Source organism: Lathyrus oleraceus, chromosome 4 (assembly GCF_024323335.1).
Source record: "Lathyrus oleraceus cultivar Zhongwan6 chromosome 4, CAAS_Psat_ZW6_1.0, whole genome shotgun sequence".
Classification (NCBI taxonomy): domain Eukaryota; kingdom Viridiplantae; phylum Streptophyta; class Magnoliopsida; order Fabales; family Fabaceae; genus Lathyrus; species Lathyrus oleraceus.
This window is the reverse complement of record NC_066582.1, coordinates 28129055-28154316: the sequence shown is the minus strand read 5'-3', so window position 1 is coordinate 28154316 and position 25262 is coordinate 28129055. Positions and strand designations below refer to the sequence as shown.

The window sequence follows — 25262 nt, the reverse complement described above, 5'->3', positions numbered from 1 at the left end:
TCTAAAACCTTAAGCACTCTGCAACATTTGTAGAAATAGCTCTGATTAAATAGCTCTAACATTAAATTTAAGAAATTGCAGAAAGTTTTCAGAAATCTCATTACTTGAAAAGCTCTGGTAAGAACTTCTGAACTCCCTAGCACTAACTCAGGGGGAGCTTCTGTCTATCTGATCTTATTTTATTCATGTTTCATCTGCTATTTTAAGTTGTTTTATCATCATCAAAAAGGGGGAGATTGTAAGAACAAAAATTGTTCTACAACAGATTCCTTGATTTTGATGATAACAAAGGATGAAACCAAAAATGGCACCCTAACGAAAAGTTTCTAAGTGTGCAGGGTTCTAAAGAAAGAAGAAATAAATCTGATGATGTCATCAGATGCACAACAAGATCAGATACAAATTATCAAGTATCAGAAGCATCTAAAGTGGAATCTCGTTTCAAGAAGCTCTGACTCTGGACAAAACTGCAAAGTATCAGAAGCATCTGAACATGAAGTAAAGTCTAGAAGCTCTGATTCTGGAGAAACGTTATCAGCGCCATCTGAACTCTCAAGAGATAACATCAGAAGCAAGATTCTCCAGATACACGAAGACTCTAATCAGAATTGTTAATCATGATGAAGTAACGTTTAAGCCAAGTTAAAGTTCTGCAAATGGATTTCCTCAATTAGAAAGAGACGTTAATCTCCTCTTCCAAGAGAGAAGATACTACTTGTGGTAAGTAGTCACTTCTAAAAGAAAAAGTCTCCTGCAGAAGCTATTTATGGAATGGCGTAATTACATCTCATTATCCAGCAGATTTAACTCTACTTCAACTCTATTTCAACACTACTTCAACTCCTATATAAATAGAGAAGAAATCAACCTTCAGTAAGCAAGAAATCACTAGCCAAAACTATACTGAAATTATATCACGCTCAAGAAAAACATCTTTGTTCTTCAAAGATTTTCACTAAGCTTTTGCTTATCAAGTGAAAAATTTGTTCTTAAGTTTGTAATATTTGCTTTCTTAGAAGCACTCTAGATTACATATCTTGTATCTTTTATTTGTTTGATTTCCTCAAGTGACTCTTTGTAGTCTGTAGACTTGAGAGGACTAAGAGATTTTCTTCTCTCTTAGGGGTTGTTTGTAATCTTTCAAGATTAGTGGATTAAGTCCTTGTTGAAGGCGAAATCACCTTGGCCGGGTGGACTGGAGTAGCTTTGTGTTATAAGCGAACCAGTATAAAATCATTGTGTGATTTCATTTTGCAAAAGCGCTTATTTTTCAAACAATTCAAACCCCCCCTTTCTTGTTTTTCTCACCTTCAGCAGATGATTGGTGGGTTGCTACCCGCACTGAGTTGGAAACTGCTGGGAATGCTGAGATCACTTGGGCTGTGTTCAGAGAGAGATTCCTGAGGAAGTACTTTCCAGAAGATGTCAGAGGAAAGAAAGAGATAGAGTTCTTAGAATTGAAGCAGGGCAATCGGTCTGTTACTGAGTATGCTGCTAAGTTCACAGAGCTGTCGAAGTATTACACTCCCTATGATGAGGCTACTGGGGAATTTTCAAAATGTGTGAAGTTTGAGAACGGGTTACGTCCCGAGATCAAGCAGGCTATTGGATACCAACGGATCAGAGTGTTTTCTGATTTGGTTGACTGTTGCAGGATTTTTGAACAGGATACCAAGGCCAGAGCAGAGAGCTATCAGCAAAGGGTTGATAGGAAAGGCAAGAATCAGAATGATCGTGGGAAACCGTATGCAGCTGGCAAAGGTTTTCAGAGACAGAGTGGAATGAAGAGGCCTAGTGGGGGAGACTCTAGCGCCCCTGCTAAGTGTTACAGATGTGGTCAGGCTGGACATCGTGTCCATGAGTGTACCAGTGCTGAGAGGAAGTGTTTCAAGTGTGGAAAAGGTGGTCACTTGGCTGCAGAGTGCCGGTTGAAGACTGTGACTTGTTTCAACTGTGGAGAAGTGGGTCATATCAGTCCACAGTGTCCTAAGCCAAAGAAGGAGAACCAGTCGGGAGGCAAGGTCTTTGCTTTATCGGGTTCTGAGACTTTTGCAGACGATCGTTTGATCCGAGGTACGTGTTATATTAATGGCTTTCCTCTTGTAGCTATTATCGACACAGGTGCTACTCATTCCTTTATATCTTTGGACTGTGCTGTGAAACTTAAGTTAGAGATATCTGAGATGCATGGAAGTATGGTGATTGATACTCCTGTGAAGGGTTCAGTGACTACTACTTCAGTTTGTTGGAATTGTCCTTTGAGTATTTTTGGTAGAGACTTTGGGATAGACCTTGTGTGTCTTCCATTAGTGCAGATTGATGTTATCTTGGGTATGAACTGGTTGGTGTCTAACAAGGTTTCTATCAACTGTTTTGATAAGATTGTGATCTTTCCTGAGATTGAGGAAGGAGAGAGTTTGGTTCTATCAGCGAGGCAGGTGAATGAGGCAGTAGCAGATGGGGCAGAGTTGTTTATGCTGTTAGCAACTTTGGAGGCTAAAGATAAACTGGTGATTTGCGATCTAGCTGTGGTGTGTGATTTTCCCGATGTGTTTCCTGAAGAAGTGAATGAATTACCGCCAGAGCGTGAAGTTGAGTTCTCGATTGATTTGGTACCTGGTACTAGGCCGATATCGATGGCTCCGTACCGTATGTCTGCTGTTGAGTTAACTGAATTGAAGAGTCAGTTGGAAGATCTGTTGGATAAGAAATTTATTCGTCCGAGTGTGTCACCGTGGGGTGCACCAGTGTTATTGGTTAAGAAGAAAGAAGGTACTATGAGGTTGTGTGTGGACTACAGGCAACTGAATAAAGTAACGATCAAGAATCGGTATCCTCTGCCGAGGATTGATGATTTGATGGATCAATTGGTTGGTGCGAGTGTGTTCAGCAAGATAGATTTGAGATCTGGGTATCATCAGATACGTGTGAAAACTGAGGATATTCAGAAGACTGCTTTCAGAACAAGGTATGGACATTATGAGTATTCTGTAATGCCTTTTGGTGTGACTAATGCGCCTGGAGTATTCATGGAGTATATGAATAGGATTTTCCATCCGTACCTAGACAAGTTTGTTGTGGTGTTTATTGATGACATTTTGGTGTATTCGAAATCTGAAGAAGAGCATGCTGAGCATTTGAGAGTGGTTTTAGAAGTTCTACGAGAAAAGAAGTTATTTGCTAAACTATCCAAGTGTGAATTTTGGTTAGAAGAGGTTAGTTTTCTTGGTCATGTGATTTCAAGAGGTGGTGTTGTTGTTGATCCTTCTAAGATAGAAGCGGTGTCTAAGTGGGAAGCTCCGGAGTCTGTTGCTGAGATTCGAAGTTTCCTTGGATTGGCTGGTTATTATAGGAAGTTCATTGAGGGATTTTCTAAGTTGGCGTTACCGTTGACGATGTTGACTAGAAAGGGGCAAGCGTTTGTTTGGGACTCAAAATGTGAAGAAGGTTTCCAAGAGTTAAAGAGGAAGTTAACTACTGCTCCTATTCTGATATTACCGAGTTCGTCGGAATTATTTGAGGTTTACTGTGATGCTTCATTGTTGGGTTTGGGTGGTGTGTTGATGCAGAATAAGCAGGTTATAGCTTATGCTTCGAGACAATTGAGGGTTCATGAGAGGAACTATCCGACACACGATTTAGAGTTGGCAGCTGTGGTATTTGTTCTGAAGTTATGGAGGCATTACTTGTATGGATCAAGATTTGAGGTTTTCAGTGACCATAAAAGTTTAAAGTATTTGTTTGATCAGAAAGAGCTGAATATGAGACAGAGGAGATGGTTAGAATTTTTGAAGGATTATGACTTTGGTTTGAATTACCATCCGGGTAAAGCAAACGTAGTAGCTGATGCCTTGAGTCGGAAATCATTACATATGTCTATGTCAATGGTTAGAGAATTGGATTTAATTGAGCAGTTTAGAGATTTGAGTTTGGTGTGTGAGAGTACTCACAATAGTGTTAAATTGGGAATGTTGAAGTTAACGAGTGGTATTCTGGATGAGATTAGAGAGGGTCAGAAGTCCGATACGCTTTTGGTTGATAAGTTGACTTTAGTGAATCAAGGTCAAGGTGGTGAATTCAGAGTTGATGAGAATGGTGTTTTGAAATTTGGTAATCGGGTGTGTATTCCGGATGTTACCGAACTTAAGAAGAGTATTCTTGAAGAGGGACATCGTAGTGGCCTGAGTATTCATCCTGGAGCTACGAAGATGTATCATGATTTGAAAAAGTTATTTTGGTGGCCGGGAATGAAAAGAGAAATTGCGAGTTTTATTTATTCTTGTTTGACTTGTCAGAAGTCAAAGATTGAGCATCAGAAGCCGTCTGGGCTAATGCAACCGTTGGCTATTCCAGAGTGGAAGTGGGATAGTATCAGTATGGATTTTGTTTCGGGTTTACCGAGGACAAGTAGGAATTTTGAAGCTATTTGGGTGATTGTTGATAGATTGACGAAATCGGCTCATTTCATTCCGATCAGAATGGGTTATCCGTTAGAGAGACTAGCTGAGTTGTATATTGAGAAGATTGTAAGTTTGCATGGTATTCCGTCGAGTATTGTTTCAGACAGAGATCCTAGATTTACATCGAAGTTCTGGGAAGGTTTGCAGAGGGCTTTGGGAACTAAGCTGAGATTGAGTTCTGCATATCATCCGCAGACTGATGGTCAGACTGAGAGGACGATTCAGTCACTAGAGGATCTTTTGAGGGCTTGTGTTTTGGAAAAGGGAGGTGCTTGGGATTGTTATTTGCCTTTGATTGAGTTTACCTACAATAATAGTTTTCATTCGAGCATTGGTATGGCACCGTTTGAAGCTTTGTATGGTAGGAGATGTCGGACACCTTTATGTTGGTATGAGTCCGGTGAGAGTGCTGTGGTTGGACCGGAGATTGTTCAACAAACTACGGAAAAGATTAAAATGATTCAGGAGAAGATGAGAATTGCTCAGAGTCGTCAGAAGAATTATCATGACAAGAGGAGGAAGTCACTTGAGTTCCAAGAGGGAGATCATGTGTTTCTTCGTGTCACTCCGATAACTGGTGTTGGTCGAGCTTTGAAGTCGAAGAAGTTGACACCTCGATTTATTGGTCCTTATCAGATTTTGGAGAGGATAGGGGAGGTAGCCTATCGTATCGCTTTACCGCCGTCGCTTGCGAATTTGCATGAGGTTTTTCATGTGTCTCAGCTGAGGAGGTACATTCATGATCCGTCGCATGTAGTCCAAATAGATGATGTACAGGTGAGAGATAACCTGACTGTTGAAACATCACCTATGAGGATTGAGGATCGAGAGTTGAAGCAGTTGCGGGGTAAAGAGATTGCCTTGGTGAAGGTAGCTTGGGGAGGACCAGCAGGTGGCAATGTGACTTGGGAGCTGGAGAGTCAGATGAAGGAGTCTTATCCGGAGTTATTCGCTTGAGGTATGTTTTCGAGGACGAAAACTCTTTTAGTGGGGGGAGAGTTGTAACACCCCAATAAAAATAAGATAATTATTTGATTTAAATTAATATTATATTTATTAATTTAGTTAAATAATTGGAATTATTGGATTATTATTATTATTATTTTTTGGAATAATAATTATTGGAAAATATATAAGTGTGAAGTAAGGAAAAAGAATTCCATTTGGTAAAGAAAAGGTTTTCACGTGAAACAGAGAAGCGATTGAGAAAGCGGAGAAAGGGCAAAGAGGCAGAGCAAGAGGAAGGAGATTGGAGAAGAGAAAAGCTTGGAGATTAGAGATTGCCGGATTAACTCAGGTAAGGGGGGTTTATCGTCGTTTAATGGGTATTATGGGTTAGCATGTAATGGGTAGTGATAAACCGTTGATTTGACCCTAATTGGGATTGTGAACGCTGAAAATTACGTTGGATAAACTGTGTTAAAAAATTGAAATTGAACCTGTATTTGAGTGAGTTGTAAATTCCCGAACGTGTAGCTTTTTACGGAATTGGAATCGAAGGTCCGGAAGTCCTCCAACGGCGGAAAATGCGGAGAATTCTGCATTCTGCTTTGTGTTAGCGCAGGAACAGCTTTCTGTCTTGCGTTAACCGGTTAACCCAGGGTGTTAACCGGTTAACACTGTTATAAATTGTGAAAAACTGCTGTTTTGTCTGCGTTAACCGGTTAACCCAGGGCGTTAACCGGTTAACACTGTTGTGATTGCTGAGATATTGCTGTTTGTGCTGCGTTAACCGGTTAACCCAGGGCGTTAACCAGTTAACACTGTTGCGTTTTGCCAGAAAGTGTGTTTGTGCTGCGTTAACCGGTTAACCCAGGGCGTTAACCGGTTAACACTGTTGCAGAGTGGAAAAATTATTATTTAAAGATGGTATGCTTATTTGAGGGTTGGCTTATGTTGGCATATGATGTAATAGGGATTAATTCCCGCTGTTTTGAGCAGTGTAGGTATTAGTAGAGTGTGCTAATACTGTGATTAATCATTTGACATAATATGATGTTTTGATGCATGTGTTGATGATGTGTGGTGGTATGCATAATGTTGTGAATTTATATATTATGCATGTGTTTGTGAATGGACTGTTTTATGGCTTAGAGTGTGAGCATAGGTCCATTGTGGATATTGTGATTGATGTTGCATTGCTAGGTGATTAGCACGCATATTATGGCCTTTATGGTGGTAGCTAATTCCCATGGTGAGGAATTAGTGAGTTAGTCGTTATGGACTGTTGTTGATGTTTGCATGCTAGGTGATTAGCGTGCATAGCATGGCCCATTTGGGGTGGTAGCTAATTCCCATGGTGAGGAATTAGTGAGTGAGTCACTAGGTCTCAAATGAGTGGGACTAGTGAGCTTGGTAGTCGTACCTGGATTTGGTCGGTGAGGTTGAACTATATGTTCACGAATAGTCGGTACCGCATGCATGGAGTCTCATTGCATAATTGATGTATGGCGTATAATATGAATGGATGTATTCCAGTATTATACGTGTGTTGTGTGTTGTGTGTTGTGTTGATGTTGAGTATGATTGAGTTGATATTGCCGTTGCTGAATGTGTAATCTGATTTGGGTGATGAAATGAGTTAAATTACTTAGCATTACATGATATCTTATAAGGCTTATTATATCGATTGAGGAACTCACCTTTACAACTATTTTTCAGGTAACGAGCAGTGATTGAGTAGAAGCTAATGCTTGGAGTCTAGTGTAGTCTCCTTAGTGGGTCATGCTCTGATAGATGTAACATCGGGACGGGATGTCTTAAATGTTTTGTTGTTGGTTGTGAACCATTTTACATGTAATGTGTTACATGTTTTGAATGATCGATTTGATCTCTATCTGCTGCGTATTGTGCACTACTTTAGATTTGAGTTAAATAATGAGCATGACTAAATATTATGACGAATGGTGCGAAATAAATGTGTGACACCCTTAATTGCATGATTACTCTGATTTATATGTGGTTATTTCAATTAAATATTTGGGGTATTTTAGAAGGGTGTTACACTAATCGCTTTTCCTCAATTAAATTTAATTCATCAAACCTGGCTTGAACCCACTCAGCCTCGTCAAGTTTTACATCCATCATCACCCTCAAAGAAGGGATTTCAACTTCTACTGGCAAGACTGCCTCCATGCCATACACAAGTGAAAACGGAGTTGCACCGGTTGACGTACGCACTGAGGTACGATACCCATGCAAAGCGAAAGGCAACATCTCTTGCCAATCCTTGTACGTCACAACCATCTTTTGCACAATCTTCTTAATGTTCTTGTTTGCCGCCTCTACAACACCATTCATCTTTGGTCTGTAAGGAGAAGAATTGTGGTGTTTGATCTTAAAGTCTTTGCAAAGCTCTTTCATCATCTTGTTATTGAGATTCGAACCATTATCAGTGATGATTCTCTCAGGAACCCCATAATGACAGATAATTTCTTTCTTAATGAATCGAGCAACCACTTGTCTGGTAAGATTGGCATAGGAAGCTGCTTCCACCCACTTGGTAAAGTAATCAATCGCGACTAGGATGAAGCGATGTCCATTAGAAGCAGTAGGTTCAATCTTTCCAATCATATCGATGCCCCACGTCGCGAATGGCCAAGGAGAATTCATAATATTCAGAGGGTTTGGTGGTACATGCACTTTATCTGCATAGATCTGACATTTGTGGCACTTCCGAGCGTATTTGAAACAATCAGATTCCATGGTTATCCAGTAATAACCGGCTCTTAACAACTTCTTGGCCATTGCATGACCACCAACATGGGTACCGAAAGATCCCTCGTGTACTTCCTGCATCAACATGTCTGCTTCGTGTCTAACCACGCATCTGAGCAGAACCATGTCAAAGTTCCTCTTGTACAACACATCATCCTTGTTCAAGTAAAAGCTTCCAGCTAGCCTTCTCAGTGTCTTCTTGTCATTCTTTGACGCTCCTTCAGGATACTCTTGGCTTTTGAGGAAATTCTTAATATCATAAAACCACGGCTTCTCATCAATAACAGACTTGGCTGCAAACACATACGCAGGCCTCTCGAGTCGATTCACAGCATTGTGTGGCACATGATTCTTCCAATGAACTTTAATCATGGAAGACAATGTGGCTAAGGCATCAGCCATTTGATTTTCATCTCAGGGTACATGATACAACTTTACTGTCTTGAAGAAAGTCAGGATCCTTCTGGTGTAATCTCTATAAGGAATCAAATGCGGCTGATGAGTATTCCAGTCTCCATTGACTTGGTTAATCACTAGATCAGAATCTCCATAAATGTCCATAATTTTGATCCTTAGATCGATGGCTTCCTCAATCCCCATGATACAGGCCTCGTACTCAGCTTCGTTGTTGGTTACTTCGAAAGTCAATCTGGAGGAAAAAGGTATGTGTGCACCTTTAGGATTAATGAGTACTGCCCCAACACCATTTCCATTCACATTTACCACCCCATCAAACATCAGTGTCCACTTGTCATTGGGATTCGGTCCTTCCTCGACAAGAGGCTCTTCACAATCTTTCATCTTTAAGTACATGATATCTTCATCGGGGAATTCAAACATCATCGGCTGATAGTCATCAATTGGTTACTCGACAAGGTAATCAGACATAATACTACCCTTGATGGCCTTTTGTGACGTGTACTGGATATCATACTCTGTCAAAATCATCTGCCAACGAGCCACTCGTCCGGTAAGATCCGGCTTTTCAAAGATATACTTTATTGGGTCCATCTTAGAAATCAACAAGGTAGTATGGTTCAACATATACTGTCTTAGTCGGCGAGCAGCCCATGCCAAAGCCCAGTAAGTTTTCTCTAGCAGCGAATATCTTGTTTCACAGTTGGTAAACTTTTTGCTAAGGTAGTATATTGCATGCTCTTTTCGACCAGACTCGTCATGCTGTCCCAACACACCCCATCGAATTCTCTGTTACTGAAAGGTACATTATCAGAGGCCTCCCAGGAACTGGAGGTATAAGAATTGGAGGTTTCTGCAAATATTCTTTTATCTTATCAAAAGCTTTTTGACAATCATTGTTCCACCTGATTGCTTGATCTTTTCTTAGCAATTTAAATATTGGTTCGCACGTAGCTGTTAGGTGAGAGATGAACCTTGCAATGTAGTTCAACCTCCCTAAGAAACCACGGACCTGCTTTTCCGTTCTTGGTTCAGGCATTTCTTGAATAGCTTTTACTTTTGCTGGATCAACCTCAATCCCTTTCTCACTGACAATGAAACCTAACAGCTTTCCAGATCTCACTCCAAATGTACACTTGTTTGGGTTCAGCCTCAATTTGAACTTTCTCAATCTTTCAAACAACTTTTGTAAGTTTACCAAGTGCTCCTATTCTGTCTGAGACTTCGCAATTATATCATCCACGTACACTTCAATTTCTTTGTGCATCATGTCATGAAAGAGAGTCGTCATAGCTCTTTGGTAGGTAGCACCGGCGTTCTTCAACCCAAATGGAATTACCTTATAACAGAACATGCCCCAAGGTGTAATGAATGTCGTCTTCTCCATGTCTTCTGGCGCCATCTTGATCTGATTATAGCCAGAAAATCCATCCATGAAAGAGAAAACCGAGGACTGAGCAGTGTTGTCGACCAATACATCAATGTGAGGTAATGGGAAGTCATCTTTCGGACTGGCTCTGTTTAAATCTCGGTAATCAACACACATCCTAACTTTACCATCCTTCTTCGGCACGGGTACGATGTTGGCCACCCAAGGGGGATAATTGGTAACTACTAGAAAACCTGCATTCAACTGTTTCTAAACCTCCTCTTTGATCTTGACAGCCATATCAGGACTAGTTCTGCGAAGCTTCTGCTTTACCGAAGGACAATCTTCTCTGAGAGGTAGCCTGTGCACCACAATATCTGTATCCAAACCAGGCATATCTTGATACGACCATGCGAATACATCCATATATTCTTGCAGCATTTCAATCAGCCCTCTCTTGACCTTTTCCTCTAAAGCAGCCCCTATCTTGATTTCTTTCTTTGCGTCCTCAGTACCAAGGTTAATGACTTCCAACTTTTACTGATGAGGTTGATTGACCCTTTCCTCCTGTTTCAATAGTCTGGCCAATTCTTTGGGGAGTTCACAATCTTCTTCACTCTCCTCTTCGGCTTGGTAAATGGGATTATCAAAGTCATACTGAGCCATAACAGAGCTGTTTTTAATGGAATCCGCAAGATCAATTCTGCACGAACGATGTTCCATGCTTTATTTTAGAAAAGAGCTCAAGGAAGTCACAAAAAAACATTGCCATTTTTATTGTTTTGAAAATGAAAGTAAAAACAGAAAGACAGTGAGCACAAAATTTGATTGCAAAACGTCCTTTATTGATGATAATCATTGAAAATTTAAAACATGATGTGGCCCTACAATGAACCACTACGCCCTGGGCAGAGCGTAAGGCTTTCATACAAAATGAAAAACAGAAGAAAATTACTCTGTCTGAAGAGTAACTTGGACTATTTCTTCAGCAGTCCAGTTGTTGATCTTCTCCCCCGGAGCATACGGGCGCACCCAATTATCCATATCACAATCACTGTCACCATCTTCATTGTCTGTTGCAAAGACATCCCCGTGATTCATCAATCCAGCACAAGTGAAAGTACACGGCCCTTTCTGATCTTGGACACCCTGCTCTGATGATTGAAAAGGCTGATAACCAATGCCAAACATGTCTTCTTTTACGGACACATCAATCATCTTGCCCCAGTCTTCCGCGTTACCTGAATGAATGACCTCCAGAGCTTGTTTATAGGACGCAATCGAGGTACCTGGTTTCTTCTACTCAACAAAAGCCACCTTCTCAATACTGACAGTCTCAAAAGCTTAACATAGAGTTTCATGAATTTCGCCATCCATCTCTACATATTTGAAGGAGGATAAATGGCTCACAAAGATGTCCTCTTCGCCACACACGGCCACAACTTGACCATCCCACACATATTTCAGCTTTTGGTGGAGAGTCGAAGAAACTGCTCCAGCTCCATGTATCCAGGGACGCCCCAACAGGCAACTATATGCTGGTTGAATATCCATCACATAGAAGACAATATTAAACACTTTCGGGCCGATTTTCACAGGCAACGTGACTTCACCACAAACTGATCGCTTGGATCCATCAAAAGCATGGACAACAAGATCACTTGGTGTGAGAACAACCCCTTCGACATCAAGCTTACTCAAATCCTTTTTGGGAAGCACATTCAAAGAAGAACCGGTATCAACCAAAACATGCGACAAAACCGCGCCTTTGCATTCCATCGTGATATGCAGAGCTCTATTGTGATTGCGACCCTTAGGTGTCAAGTCTAGATCCATGAATCCCAAACCATGTCTCGTGTTAACATTTGTAATAACACCTTTGAGCTGGTTAACAGAAATCTCTTGGGGCACATAAGCCATATTCAACATTTTCAACAGGGCGTTACGATGTGCCTCGGAACACATTAACAGAGAGAGAATAGATATTTTTGACGGTGTCTGGTTCAACTGATCCACGATCTTATAATCACTCTTCTTGATAATTCTCATAAATTCCTCCACGTCCTTCTCAAAAGAACCCTCGGGCACTTCCTTTCGCACTGATTCTTCTTCAACCACAACTTGTTTTCCTTTTGTTCTAGCAAGAGCCTCAGCATTGTTATCTTTCGGAACTTGTGGTGCAAACAAACGGCCACTTCTCGTGAATCCTCCGGGTCCTCCCACATTACCCATAGCCGAATCAACTGTTACTAGAGTCTGATTTACTGATCTGGTCTGATTCTCATGCCTTCTATTTCTGCAAGAAGCATTGTCATATTGCCACGGAATTGCTCTACTATTCTAAAAAAGTCTTCCACTAGAAGCAGCAATGGTGGTAGGAGTACTGATATTTACTGGAGCATTTATAATCGCGGGAACACCAACAGTCACCGGAGCAGATATGGTCACGGGCGCAGCTACGGTCACAGGAGTACCAATAGTCACGGGCGCACCAATAGTTCTTGGAGCACGTGCAGGACCTTCTGACGGTGTAAAGTAAATGGTAACAGCCGATACCTCTTCACGGTCCTTCACTACTCGATCAAACTGTAAACAACCTTCATTCATCAATTCCTGGATACCTTCTTTCAATTTCACACAGCCGTTTTCATGATTACCACAATCTGAATAATTCTTGTCACATCCCGGGAATACTCCCCCTCTAAGCAGGCGTTTCTTCACCACAATCAAAGAAGTCTGAACATCATTAACATTGACTACCAAGTTCAAATTTTCCCCATCTTCCACACTATTTACTCTGGGCCCTCCATGCTGAGGCATAGGATTATTCACCACATTCAGAGTATGAGCAAAGTTAATCGTCTTGGCATCAATCAAATCTTGAACTTTATGGTGAAAAGCCTGACAATTCTCGATGTGGTGCCCTGGCGAACCAGGATGAAAATCACAACGGACATTGGCATCATAACCAGCGGGAATCCTTGTTAATGGAGCCATAGTGCGAAGTTCAACAAACTTTAACCTGCGCAATTCAGGGAGTAATTCAGCATAAGTCATTGGCAACGGATCAAAATGACGATCTGGCATTCTTTGTCTTGGTTGGAATTGGCGTTGTTGTTGTTGTGGTTGTCCTCTTTGTGGTTGTTGAGGTGGGGTTGCTGGAATAGTCACAGCAGCAACTTGACGGTATTGTTGTCCTCTGTTTCCATTTCTCTGATTATGTATAGCATTTGTCTCACCCTCTCTCCTTCTGGGTGCCCCTGAAAATGGTTTCTTAGCACTTGAAGAACTTGAAGAACCAGGGTCTTGGATTTTTCCCGCTTTGATAAGACTTTCAGTTCTTTCTCCGCAAATCACAACATCCGAAAAACTACCAAATGGGCAACTTCCCATACGATCCATGAAAACACCTTGCAGGGTTCCAATGAACATATCAGTCAATTCTCTCTCCAACATCGGAGGTTGTACTCTCGCAGCTAGCTCACGCCACCTATGGGCGTATTCCTTGAAACTCTCACCGGTCTTTTGAAACAAACTTTGCAACTGGGTTCTGCTCGGAGCCATGTCCATGTTATGCTTGTACTGCCTCAGAAAAGCTTCACCTAACTCTCTCCAGCTTCTGACAGATTCTTTTCTCAAGTCCATGTACCAATCCAAAGAGGCTCCAGACAAGCTGTCTTGGAAAAAGTACATCCACATCTTTTCATCATCAGTATAAGCGGATATCTTCCGATAGTAAGCTTGCACATGAGTTCGGGGACAAGAAGTGCCATTGTACTTGTCGAAAGATGGCACTTTGAACTTGTACGGGATCCTCAACCCCTCAACTAAACCCATATTAGAAACATCAAAACCCAAAGAGTTCTGGCACTCCATGGCGCGAATCGTTTCAACAATGGCGTCGACCTTTCTATCTCTCTCTTCCTCCTTTCCAAATTCATCATCATCACTAGGAATAGTGAACATATCTTCTTGCTTGTCAACCAAATGAGAAGGATGGTGAACAGGAGCACGTGCCGCCCGAGCATTAGCAGCCTCTGTAATGATGGGTTGTCCATTGATTCTAATACCACGCAATTCATCACCATTAGCATGGTTGTTGACAGGGTTGGTAACAGCAGCGTCATCGACAGGGGTCCCTTCTGGCGGATTCTGATCGACAGGAGGAATCACAGTTTCTTGTCTCTGGACCAAGGCTCGGAGTTCCTCTTGCCCTTGCACCATACTCACGAATTGGGCCATGTTGGTCCTCATCTCTGCTAGTTCTGCTTGAACTTGATCCATGATCTTCTGTTGATTCTGCCTTGTTGCGTAACAGTGCGGACGATGCTCAGCAATTCTGCCTGAAACGGGAGCAAGAATGAGGAATCCTCTTCAAGAACACTTGTAATGATGCAAGAATGATATGTATATGATGCGTATGATGTGTATGTTATGTTTTATCATTTCTCAGGCATTCAAGGGTCTCATCTACCTTTGAAGAATGGCAACAAACATGGTTCAAGCAAAGATTCAGTTCATCAGTGTAGAATAAGGAATCCCATCCAACAATCCTGGAGGTGATCTTCAAAATAAACAACAAGACAAATTAGGGAAGTCGTCCTTCAGGAATGAGAGTCTTCAAATACTGGCACTGATCCATTAATCGGTCACACTCTGAGCACTCGGGTAGAGGGGTGAGCTTCTCTTTCATTTGCACCCTGAATTCAACAACTTCCTCTAGGAAATGAGATGCACGAATGTCACTTCCTCGGAGCTGGCTCTCTGCTGCATGCCTCAGATCTACCTCTTTCTTCAACTGAGTATCTTTGTCCTTAAGCTATCTTTCCAAGTCTTGTATCTTCTTTTTGTAATTGGCTTCCACTTTTTGTAATCTCAAGCGTTCGTGGTGTTCTTCATCCAACATTGTTTCTATCTCATCATATGACCTCTTTTTGCTTCCTGATCTACTAGAACTCTCACCTTGCACTCCTTTGAGTTTATGAGCTAAATTCAGCCTATCAGCTTTTGCTTTGTAAAGCTCCATTTGGATCTCTTGTTCATTTTCTTTCAACTGGCGATTCTCCATTAAGGCTTGTTTGTAATACTCAGCAGGCACATTCTCAAAAAGGATCAAAGGCGGTTGTTCCTATAATGGTTCCATCCGGTCATATGGTTGCAACAAAGTCCCAACTCTTTCCTTGACCCACTCAGTGTAAGCAGGCATAGCAACTGCACACTTCCTCCCTAAAACAGATCCATCTTTTATACCAATATTCTCCCAAGCTTTTCTCATTTGCTCCAATCTTCCTGGATCGCTCCGTTTCTCAAAGTACACACTTTCAGCTATCTCGACATCTTGCGGCCTTTCATTCATGACAAAACCCAACTGACAGAGAGAAAGAACCGGGTTGTAGTTGATGCAACCCCTAGTTGCTATGAGTGGAACATTGCGAAACTCTCCACAACTCATAATGACGTTGCGCATATTAATCCTATAAGCTTGCCACTTGATATCATAAGATGTAAGCGACATGATCCTCTGAGTCCATTTGTGAGTATTCTGAGTATCCACAAACGGTCCATTGGTTGGTAAAAAAGACAAGAACCACTTGAGTAGCAACGGGAGACAACACCTGATAGCTCCACACTTACCATGCCTGTTGTGTATCGCATAATAGGTGTCAGCTAACAAGGTAGGCACCGGGTTTCCTCCAATGAAAATAGTGATTGCTTCCAGGTCCATGAAACTAGGCATACTAGGGAACATAATAACTCCATAAATCATGAAAGCCAACTGAGCATTGAAAGCTACCCAATTTCCTTTCTTTGCTTCTTCCTTAGCCATCCTTACCAAGAACTTCAAGGATAAGCCCACAATATCACCGCTTGGTTTTCAATTATCGCTCACTTCCTTGATGCTCAAATAAAGAGCCTTAGCAACAACTTTGAAATCCACCTCCTTTGGCACATCCAGGAAAGGTACTCGTTTTTTGATTCGGACATTCATAAGGATGGAATACTCTTCAAGAGTGGGAGCTAGCTGGTAGTCCTGAAAAGTAAAGCAACGAAGCTCCAGATCATAGAACTGTAAGAGAGTGTGCAGAGGTACCGGATCAACCACCATCTTCAACAATGCCAAGATATCCCCATACTGATCATCAAAAACTTTTTGATTACGGTCGGTCACGAGATTACCCAATTCTTCCAAAGATGTCAACAACTCACGGTAAAAGTTGTAGGTGCAAGTCTTCCTCTTCAACTCTGGAATGGCAGCCATCTCTCGGTGTGAATAGACTCCTGAATAAACCTGAAAAATGATATGCATATGCGGGTTAACTTTTTCTTTTTTTTTGTTTTTTTTATTATGCATTATTTTTTGAAAATAAACATGCTATGATGCAAAGTGATGAAACAATGGTTGGTTGGCTGTGTATCACGAGGCACATGATCAGAACTTCAGCATGAATTCGGAACCGGGAACCATAGAACACAGTCATCAACTTAGAACCCATACTTCAGAACCAACGGTCACCAACAAGAACCAAACAAAAGTCACCAACGGAACAAGTCACCATCAGTACCTGTAAATGATTCATTCCCGCCCCACTCACGGGTGTAATCTAGGCCAGGGTAAGGTCAAGAGATACGCAGGATAAACAATCCTTTCAAGAATATCATCATATGCACACCAGGTGTATGCAACGATAATACCCCATCAGAATCTGAACTGCTCGTGATACCATGTTCTGCTAAGTGGCGCCATACCACCCGCTTCCCATGAATCACTCTATTCCTAGGTGTCCTAAAGTTCACTCATAGCCTGTGTATTGGGCCTTTTACCTCTTGTGACTCCCACCCAATAATGAAACAGATACACAACCAGCACAGTATGCATGAAATAGTAAAGTGCACATAGGATGCAATGCAAGCAGATAAGTATGCAAAGCAATAAATAAATAACACACAATAGACAATAAACAAACAAACGCTAGGAAATGCCCACTAGGGAAAATAAATCCCCAACAGACTCGCCAGCTGTCGCTCCCTGGATTTCCCGAATCCAAGTACAAACGCGAAAAAGAGTGGCGCGGAGAAAGAGTAGAGTCGCCAGCTATGTACTTTTATCCCAAGAGGAGGGAAAGGTAGTACTGCATAACCAAGAGGGAACGGATAAAACAAAGTCTCGAACCAAAGAAAACTGAGTAAGGAGGCCGGTTACGTGAAGGGAAGGTTATCGCACCCCTTCACGTCTGTGGTACTCCACAGGATCCACACTTGCTATTTATGTTTAAAGTGTGTGTATAAAAAGTCCTATATGCGATGCGAAAGAGAGAAAATCAAAGTAGGGAAAAGAAAGAGTTATTGCTCGCACAGGCCCTACCCTGCTGCATACGTATCTCAAGAAGGATTGAGAATCAGAGCATTGTAGCTCGGTTAACCTATTTTTGTTTGTTTTGTGTTTTTTAGATGAACGACGTTACTACGCAATCTACCGGATGCTCGACCTTTGGAGACTTATTCGCCTGTAGTAGAAGGAGTTAACGTGTTCTTAGGAGAAGAAAAATCAATGAGTTTGTTTGTGTTTTAGGAATACTCATGCAAAAAAGGAAGTCCTAGACGAAGGAACCGTGCTACCTTAATTGACATGCAAACGAGAGACTATACGAAGCCTAGCAATCTTATGGGGAGACGATCACACCATACAAAACAAACATGCATAAAGTAAACACGCCAAAAAGGGGGCTCAAACATACGTGGGTAGGGCTTTAGTCAAGAGGGGTCATATCAACCTCGACAAACAAGCCATGGAAAGGTAATCAAATGGGCTCTTAACCACTGACATTGAACGTCAGGCTGAGCAGATCAAAAGGGTAATGAGGATACGACCTCATAGCTCTTAACCCTAGACAGGGTGAGCTCATGATAAAAAGTGGGGATTCAGAAAGGTGGAACCCTCTCCACTGACCGACCGGACAAAAGATCTTGGGCTTTTGTTCTGAAGCATCGACACGTAGTGCGAGCATAAAGAACGACACACTGAATAACGGGGGATTGACTACTAATCCCTTTTATCCGTCAATTGCCTCTTCATGGAGGTCTTTGGGCACAAAAGTAAACACACAAAAACATTGCCTCCTATCGAGGTCTTCCAGCTAAAAAAGCGGTCAAATGCGGGAAAGATGTAAAAGGGATCAAGAGATCTACCACACGGATAAAAATCCGAAGTAACAACAACTAAAGAAATAAGAAACCCGGAGGTCTCTTAGGCTAGCACCATCAAAGAAAACAAGTCAGCAAAGCAATCAGAATAAATCTCCAAATGGTATCCCACAAATAAAGTGGAATACCAAGCAAGCTATCTCTTCAAGAGTCATGTGAGCCCTCACAAAAAAAACTCAACAAACAGGTTAGAGAAACAAGATGGAGTGCAATCAAGAGTTGCACAAAACAGAAGAATCATTGCAACCACATGAATCATGCTATTAAAGTTCATAAAAAACTCACAAAAGCAACCAAGGGTAGGAGGCCTAAACCTCTTGTCAAACAAATGCATTAAAAGGGTATCAAAACTCAAAGTCAAGGGGCAAGGATCCACACATCAAGACATAACATACATACCAAAACAAGTGCCCGGATGCAATAGAAAGCATGTCATAACAAAGACAAAACAAATTGGAGAGAAAACAGAAAAAGCAGCTACTGTCGCGATCGCTACTGCTTCGCTTAACGAAGGCTTAGCGAAGCTTCACTACAGGCTCGCCTAGCGATGGGCTAGCGAATGCCTACGGGTTTTGGATTCTTCATTGATAACAGTACGATTTCCGAAACCCCAAACCCCGTGGTGCTCATTTTGGAAACTAAGTGATTAAACATTCAAGGTATTGTTCTACACATTCATGCACATCTGAACCCACATGCAAAACCTAACGATACCCACTCTCCCAAATTCAACCATAATACCTCATACATTTAGAAATTTCAAATTGAGAGCATAGAGTAGTGGAAATAGGGCAAACCTGATTGGAGAGATCGATTGGAATTGAATTGCACAGTTGGATTTGCAAAGCGATATTAGGGTTTGTGTGAGATGGAAGTGAAAAAGTGTGTGAGTTAGAGTGAAAAGTCTCAGAGTCCGAGTGAATTTTTCAGTGCCTGGAGGCTGCTCTGAATTCTTCTCTCCCTTTTTTTTTCACTGAATTTTTTAGAATTTATAATCTGATTTTCGTGGCTTTGTGAGCTCAAATTAGAGAGGTCCAAATCCAAGATTTTTCTGTTATATATTTTTATTTTTTAAAACGCGTGGGCTTTGCCTAGCGAAGAATCTGCTCGCCTAGCGAGCATGACAGTTCAGACTGTGGTGGCTTTTCTTGGGACTCGCTAGGCGAAACATTCTGCTCGCCTAGCGAGCATGACAGCTCATGAACAAACTTTTGCTCCTTCAGGATTAACGTTTTGAATGATGAATAAACCCTATTGGAAGTAACTCAAGTCATTCCCTGGCCATTTCACCTTCAGTTGACCAACAGTTGACTTTTGGCTTCATAGTTAAATTTTGAATCGTACTAGGCCTATTAAGCTTGATCCTTCAGATAGAACCCACAAAGTGACTTGAATGATATCCGAGCTTCTTGAAAGATAAACTATTGGAGCTAATTCTGATTGACATGATGAAATGCAATATGAAATGTTAAATGACCTAAAATGAATGCATGAATGAGGAGGGCAAATTTGAGGTGCTACACCTCTAAAATAGCAAAAAAAGACTCTGAAGTAAACACCTGGACTCTGTATCTGACTCTAATGCTACTACCAGTTAGAAGTAATCTGAGTTAGAAATCTCCAGGATCCAACCATTTGGTATTCCTGAAGATCAGATAAAGTAACATGTGGTACATCTTGCGTCTGACCTTGGAACTTCTAGGCAGTTGTCTAGCAGTAATCAAGAAACAAACTCTTGATATCTCCTTGAGCAGTATGCTGATTTGGGGATTAGACTTTCATCATGGGCTGTAATCATTCTTCTCTAAACGTGCTTACTTGGTTAACGTGCTGCACTCAAGTTCCTATATGTTAAACTCAACTTTCTATTTTCGTTTTGCATGCACCCTAAATGTTTATATATTCATTTCACAAACTACACTTGCACACTTTCACACTCACGACCTCACGAAACCCTCTCTCTTAGTTCTTCATCTCCTTCAAAGGATTTCTGCAGTCCTCATCAAGTTCTTCAACATTCATCATTATCCTCAACTGTTCTTCATGGATTCTAAGTAACAATCAGTTTACAACTTCTCCCAATAGATGAACTCAACAGAGCAAGCACCCAGTCCTTGCCAACAAACCACTGCAACCACCGGCGTCGTCTCAACTCCAATCTACAGGGAACCCCACATTCTTGATCGTTAGCCCCACATTCATCTAGCAACTCCGTTTGATAAGCTTGAAGTTCTATGTGAAACCTTGGTTGATTTCGAAAACATGAAGCATAATGGCATCGACCTCACTGAAGAACTGAAAATGCAAGGGTGGGAAAATTACTTTCAACGCCTCTATGGCCCTGTGTACACGAATCTGGTGAAGGAGTTCTGGCGTTTCGCAGACTAAGATGATCACTACATTGTCTCCTACGTTCTGGGAGTCAAGATAGTCATCACTGAGAAATCAATTGCCTCTCTTTTGAACATGGAGAAGACAAGAGGAAGACGCATCTACAACATAAACCCTAGGGCAAAGTACTTGTCCCAGGAAATAAACCCTACCATCTTCTAACAGAGTGCTGAAGGCAAGCATTCCAAGAACAAGGAACTACATCAGAACCTCCGGGTCTGGCTGAAGATCATCTTAGGAACCATCCATCATCGTCCTGCTTCAAACTCTTCTGACTACATCAACACAGATCAGAAGTGCATCTTGTACTGCATTCACAAGGGTCTGAAACTCTGTCTACCTACACTCCTCTTCAAGTACCTCAGAGATTCAGTTAAAGACACCATACACAACATGAAGACAAGGAACTACATCCCTCTGGGGAGACTGATATCTGATGCATTGGTCGAGAGTGGCCTTGTGGACCATCTGATTCAGCTCAGACTCATGGAAGATGTCACCATTGACACTGGAAGACCTCTGAATGCTCAGAATCTGAAGAGCATGGGAATCATTGATCAAGTCAGAGCCAAACTAACACTTGATACCTCTTGGGAAGAACTCAAAGATCAGAGGGAGATTCCCAACGGACTCTACCTGTTCTCCAAGATTGACCCTCTAGAGGTAATAGCCTACTATCTAGAGGACCTTGCCAAGCAAGGGGTGGATATCTCTGAATTCTCAGTGGACTGGCTACCTGAGCATCCACCAAACTTCATGAAGAGGATGCGAGAGCCCTCTGAGAAGTCCAAGAAGGCGAAGAAAGCTAAGCTGGGAGAATCCTCTAGATCAAGACCCCTAGTTCCTCTGGCTGGCTCTCCAGGTAAGTCTGCATCTCTCCCTCCCTCTGTCAAAATTAAACTAATTTCTTCTTCTCTGCCCCAAACAACCCCCATATACACCTCTGCTGAAACTCCTCCCTCAACCACCAGATCTTCTAACCCATTATCTCTGAAATTCAACCTCGCCACCACAACATTACCTGTTTCAGAAGCAGAAATGGTGAATGAAACCACCTCACCATCATCATCACCATCTCCTCAATCCCCACCTTACTACGATCTCTCCTCTGATACTGAACCATCTGACCCTCAATCCCCCACTCTGGCTCAGCTCAAATCATGTCCTCTGGCCTCTCAAAAGCCATCACATCCTGAACCTGAACCTGAAGTCACTTCCCCACCTCCGGAACATCTAAATCCAACCACATCTGAACCACAACAATTTGAACCAACCCATTCTGAACCACAACCATCTGAACCAACCCACTTTGAACCACAACCATCTGAACCAACCCACTTTGACATACCACCACCCATCACTTCTGTTGACCCAACAACTCCCACACTTAATCTAAATTCCCCCATCTCACCCTCCTCACCCTCCTTAGTCTCTGCCACTGAACTAGAAACTACCCTTCCTACCCTTGAAGAAGCAATCAAGTTTTTTGCAGAGTCTTCAGTTGAGAAGGTCAAGTCTCTGACCATCAACTCTGGTATCAATGATGATCCCTCTGCTGTAAGGATCCACTGGAACAGAGTGATAAGTTGGATGACATCTGAAGCCTTCAAGCTGAAAGGCCTCTCTGAACAAGTCCGCAACGACTTCATCGGAGACGCTGGGATCATACTCCAAGAGCGCCTAGCAAGAGAAGCCGAGGAACGGGAAAGGAAGGAAGCTGAAGAGATAGCGCATCAAGAAGAACTTCAGAGAATCAGAGAAGCTGAAGAAAAGGCTATTGCTAATGTTGATGCTGCTGAGGCTAAGGCAAAAGCTAAAGCCGACGCTGAAGAAGTAGCTCGCATTGCTGAAGAAGTTGCTGCCAAAGCCAAAGCTGATGAACTGACTCAGGGGGAGCACTCCAACTCTGGGTTCGTCCCTCTGGTCTTGAAGACTCTCGAAGAACTGCAAAAAGAACAACAGATAGTTCGAGCCAGACTGGATCAACAGGACTCTATCAACGTTAACATTCAGAACATGTTATCCCAGCTGCTCTAAAGGATGCCTCCGCCTCCAAACCCTTAGGCACCTAGGCTATTTGCTTGTTGATTTCTCTGTTTTGTTGTTTGATCTTTGCCTTCTGCCTTCTGATATATGTGCTTATCTGTAAATGTCATTTTATCTATATCAACTTTATTTTGCTATGTCTTTTTGATTCTGAAAAAAAGGGGGAGAATTAAAACAACTCTGATGAAAACATAACTAATTCCTCTCAAGCATTGCGAACATTTTCAATAAACTATTACTAAATCAATGACTCCAAATATGCAGGAAAGTAGCTAAAAGCACCAAACCAAGGAAGGTATGATAAGAACTTCTGAGCTATCCAAAGATCTAACTCAGGGGGAGCCCACTGCTCTATCTGATCTAAATGTTTCTTTAAATGTTTCATCTTTACTCTGAACTATTTTGTCATCATCAAAAAGGGGGAGATTGTAAGACCAAAGTTGGTTCTACAATATATCTCTAAGATTTTGATGATAACAAAGGATGAAATAAAAATGGTACTCTAACGAGATGTTTTCTTAGTATGCAGGATTCTGACCATACATCAGATATAAAATTACATGATATAAAATATTCGATGATCAGATTCCACTCAGAAAGGATGCGTCCAGAAGGTTTTGATTCTGATTAATCCAGATACCAACACAACATTAAGAAGTCAGAAGCTCCAATAAAAGACTACTAAATCCAGACTCTGATACTAAAGAAGTATAGAGCATTGAGAAGCTCTAATGGGGTCATACATAATCATCCTTTGAAGACAAACTCTGATATATCAAGACTCTGCCGTAGACTCACCAGTCCAGAACGCGTAATCGAAAAGAATCTTAATATGGAAAGAAGGTATTTCAAGAAGGGAATAATGAGGCGTGCAAAACTGTTTTAGAAAGAAACAAGGAGAGTAATGACATTAATCATTCTTCAATGACCAAGATTCTGTCTTCACTCCAACGGTCCTTCACAACGACTATATAAAGAACGAAATACTTCACAAGAGAATACACCTGAGACACATAAGAAATATCATTCCTCCTCTCTCATTTTCACGAGCTACTGCTCTTACGTGAAAAGCTATTGCTCTTATAATTTTGTAATATTTGCTTTTTGTTAGAAGCACTTTACATTATAATTTACTCTTGCTTAAACTACTTCCTCAAGTGACTCTGCGCAGTCTGAATACTTGAGAGGGTTGAGAGATTATTCTCTTAGACGTTTGGTTGTGTAATATTTCAAGATTAGTAGATTAAGTCCTTTTTAAAGGAAAAATCATCTTGGCTGGGTGGACTGGAGTAGCTTTGAATTTCAAGTGAACCAGTATAAAATTCAGTGTCATTTCCTTTTTATTTTGTGTGTGTTTGATTTCTGAAAAGTTTTTATTTCCAAAACAATTCAAACCCCCTTTCTTGTTTTTCTCAACCTTCAAATAGTTCCACCACCCTTAGAATTCCTTAGATGCAAAGAGAAATACATATCACCCAATAAAGTAGGCACAAGATTCCCAATCAGGAAAAGTCTAATGGCGTTAACATCAACAAAACCGTCAATGTTAGGGAACAAAGATAATCCATAAATGAGCAACACAAAGATAGCTTCAAAAGCATCCATACTACCGGCTTGAGCAAAAGCAGTAGCTTCCTTGATGAGAAAATTAGATGGCAACCCAAATAACCCTCCTTTCTTCACCCAATGAGCCTCAATCTCATACTTCTTCGAGTGAAGAGCTTTAGCAATAATATTAGATCGGGGAATCTCCTCCAATCCACTAAAAAGGCACTCTACTAGAAATAGGTACCCCTAAAAGATGAGAATACTCCTCTAATGTAGGCACAAGGTGATAATCTGGGAAAGTGAAACAACGGTAGAGAGGATCATAGAACTGCACCAATACACTCAGAAGTCCTTCAACCACATCAGCAGACAAGATAGATAGAAGCTTCCCATGATGTTGTTTGAAGCCCAAGGGATCTAAAACAAAAGATGCTAGCTTCCTTAACTCTTTCAAGTCGGGACATCTGAAATTGTACTTCTTAGTGTTCCTTCGTCCACAATCCACAGTCTGAAAATATTTGCAAATAATACCTCAGTTCCTTGAAATTTTCGTGTGATGAATGTTATGATGCGCATGAATGCATGAATGCAACAATCACAAATAAGGGATCACACACAAGGCGAGCAAACAAAGGTCAAGGGATGAATCGAGTCATTGTCAAGATCAATCATCCATTTTGGTGGATTATGGTTCACACCTTATCAACACCCAAGTTCCATTGATATTGACAAAACTTGATTGGATCAACCAAGAATTAAGGGTTTGTTGTAAGTCACGAGCATGGGGTCTAAGTAAGAACCATCCCAAAGAACTGAACTAAGGATAAAAACTTGTAGATCATTTTCTAAAAAGTTCCCAGAGTCTTAATTCCATCTATCGAATATTACATGTTAAGATGACTAACTCATCGACCCATAATATTCTCAAGAGAAACTCGTCTGGGTGTAGTTTCACGTAACAACTATTATCAAGTCTACACTTCAAAATTTTCCGCACTACGTCCTAAATAGGCCAAGAGGGGTAAAATGTTCTAAGGTCCTCAGCTTCTCGGACCCAAATTAGATATAGTAATGCCTAACCACAAATACTTATGTGACATTTCCAAATCCAA

General features: G+C 41.4%; 1 protein-coding gene across 1 annotated transcript; it reads left to right on the top strand.

The window, feature by feature from the left end:
* Positions 1-21099: 21099 nt before the first annotated feature.
* LOC127135831 (extensin-like) lies at positions 21100-23731 on the top strand. The gene is made up of 4 exons (XM_051062464.1): positions 21100-22056; positions 22234-22466; positions 22867-22897; positions 23714-23731. The coding sequence occupies exons 1-4, from the start codon at positions 21100-21102 to the stop codon at positions 23729-23731; spliced, it is 1239 nt and encodes a 412-aa protein (XP_050918421.1).
* The last annotated feature ends 1531 nt before the right edge of the window (positions 23732-25262 follow it).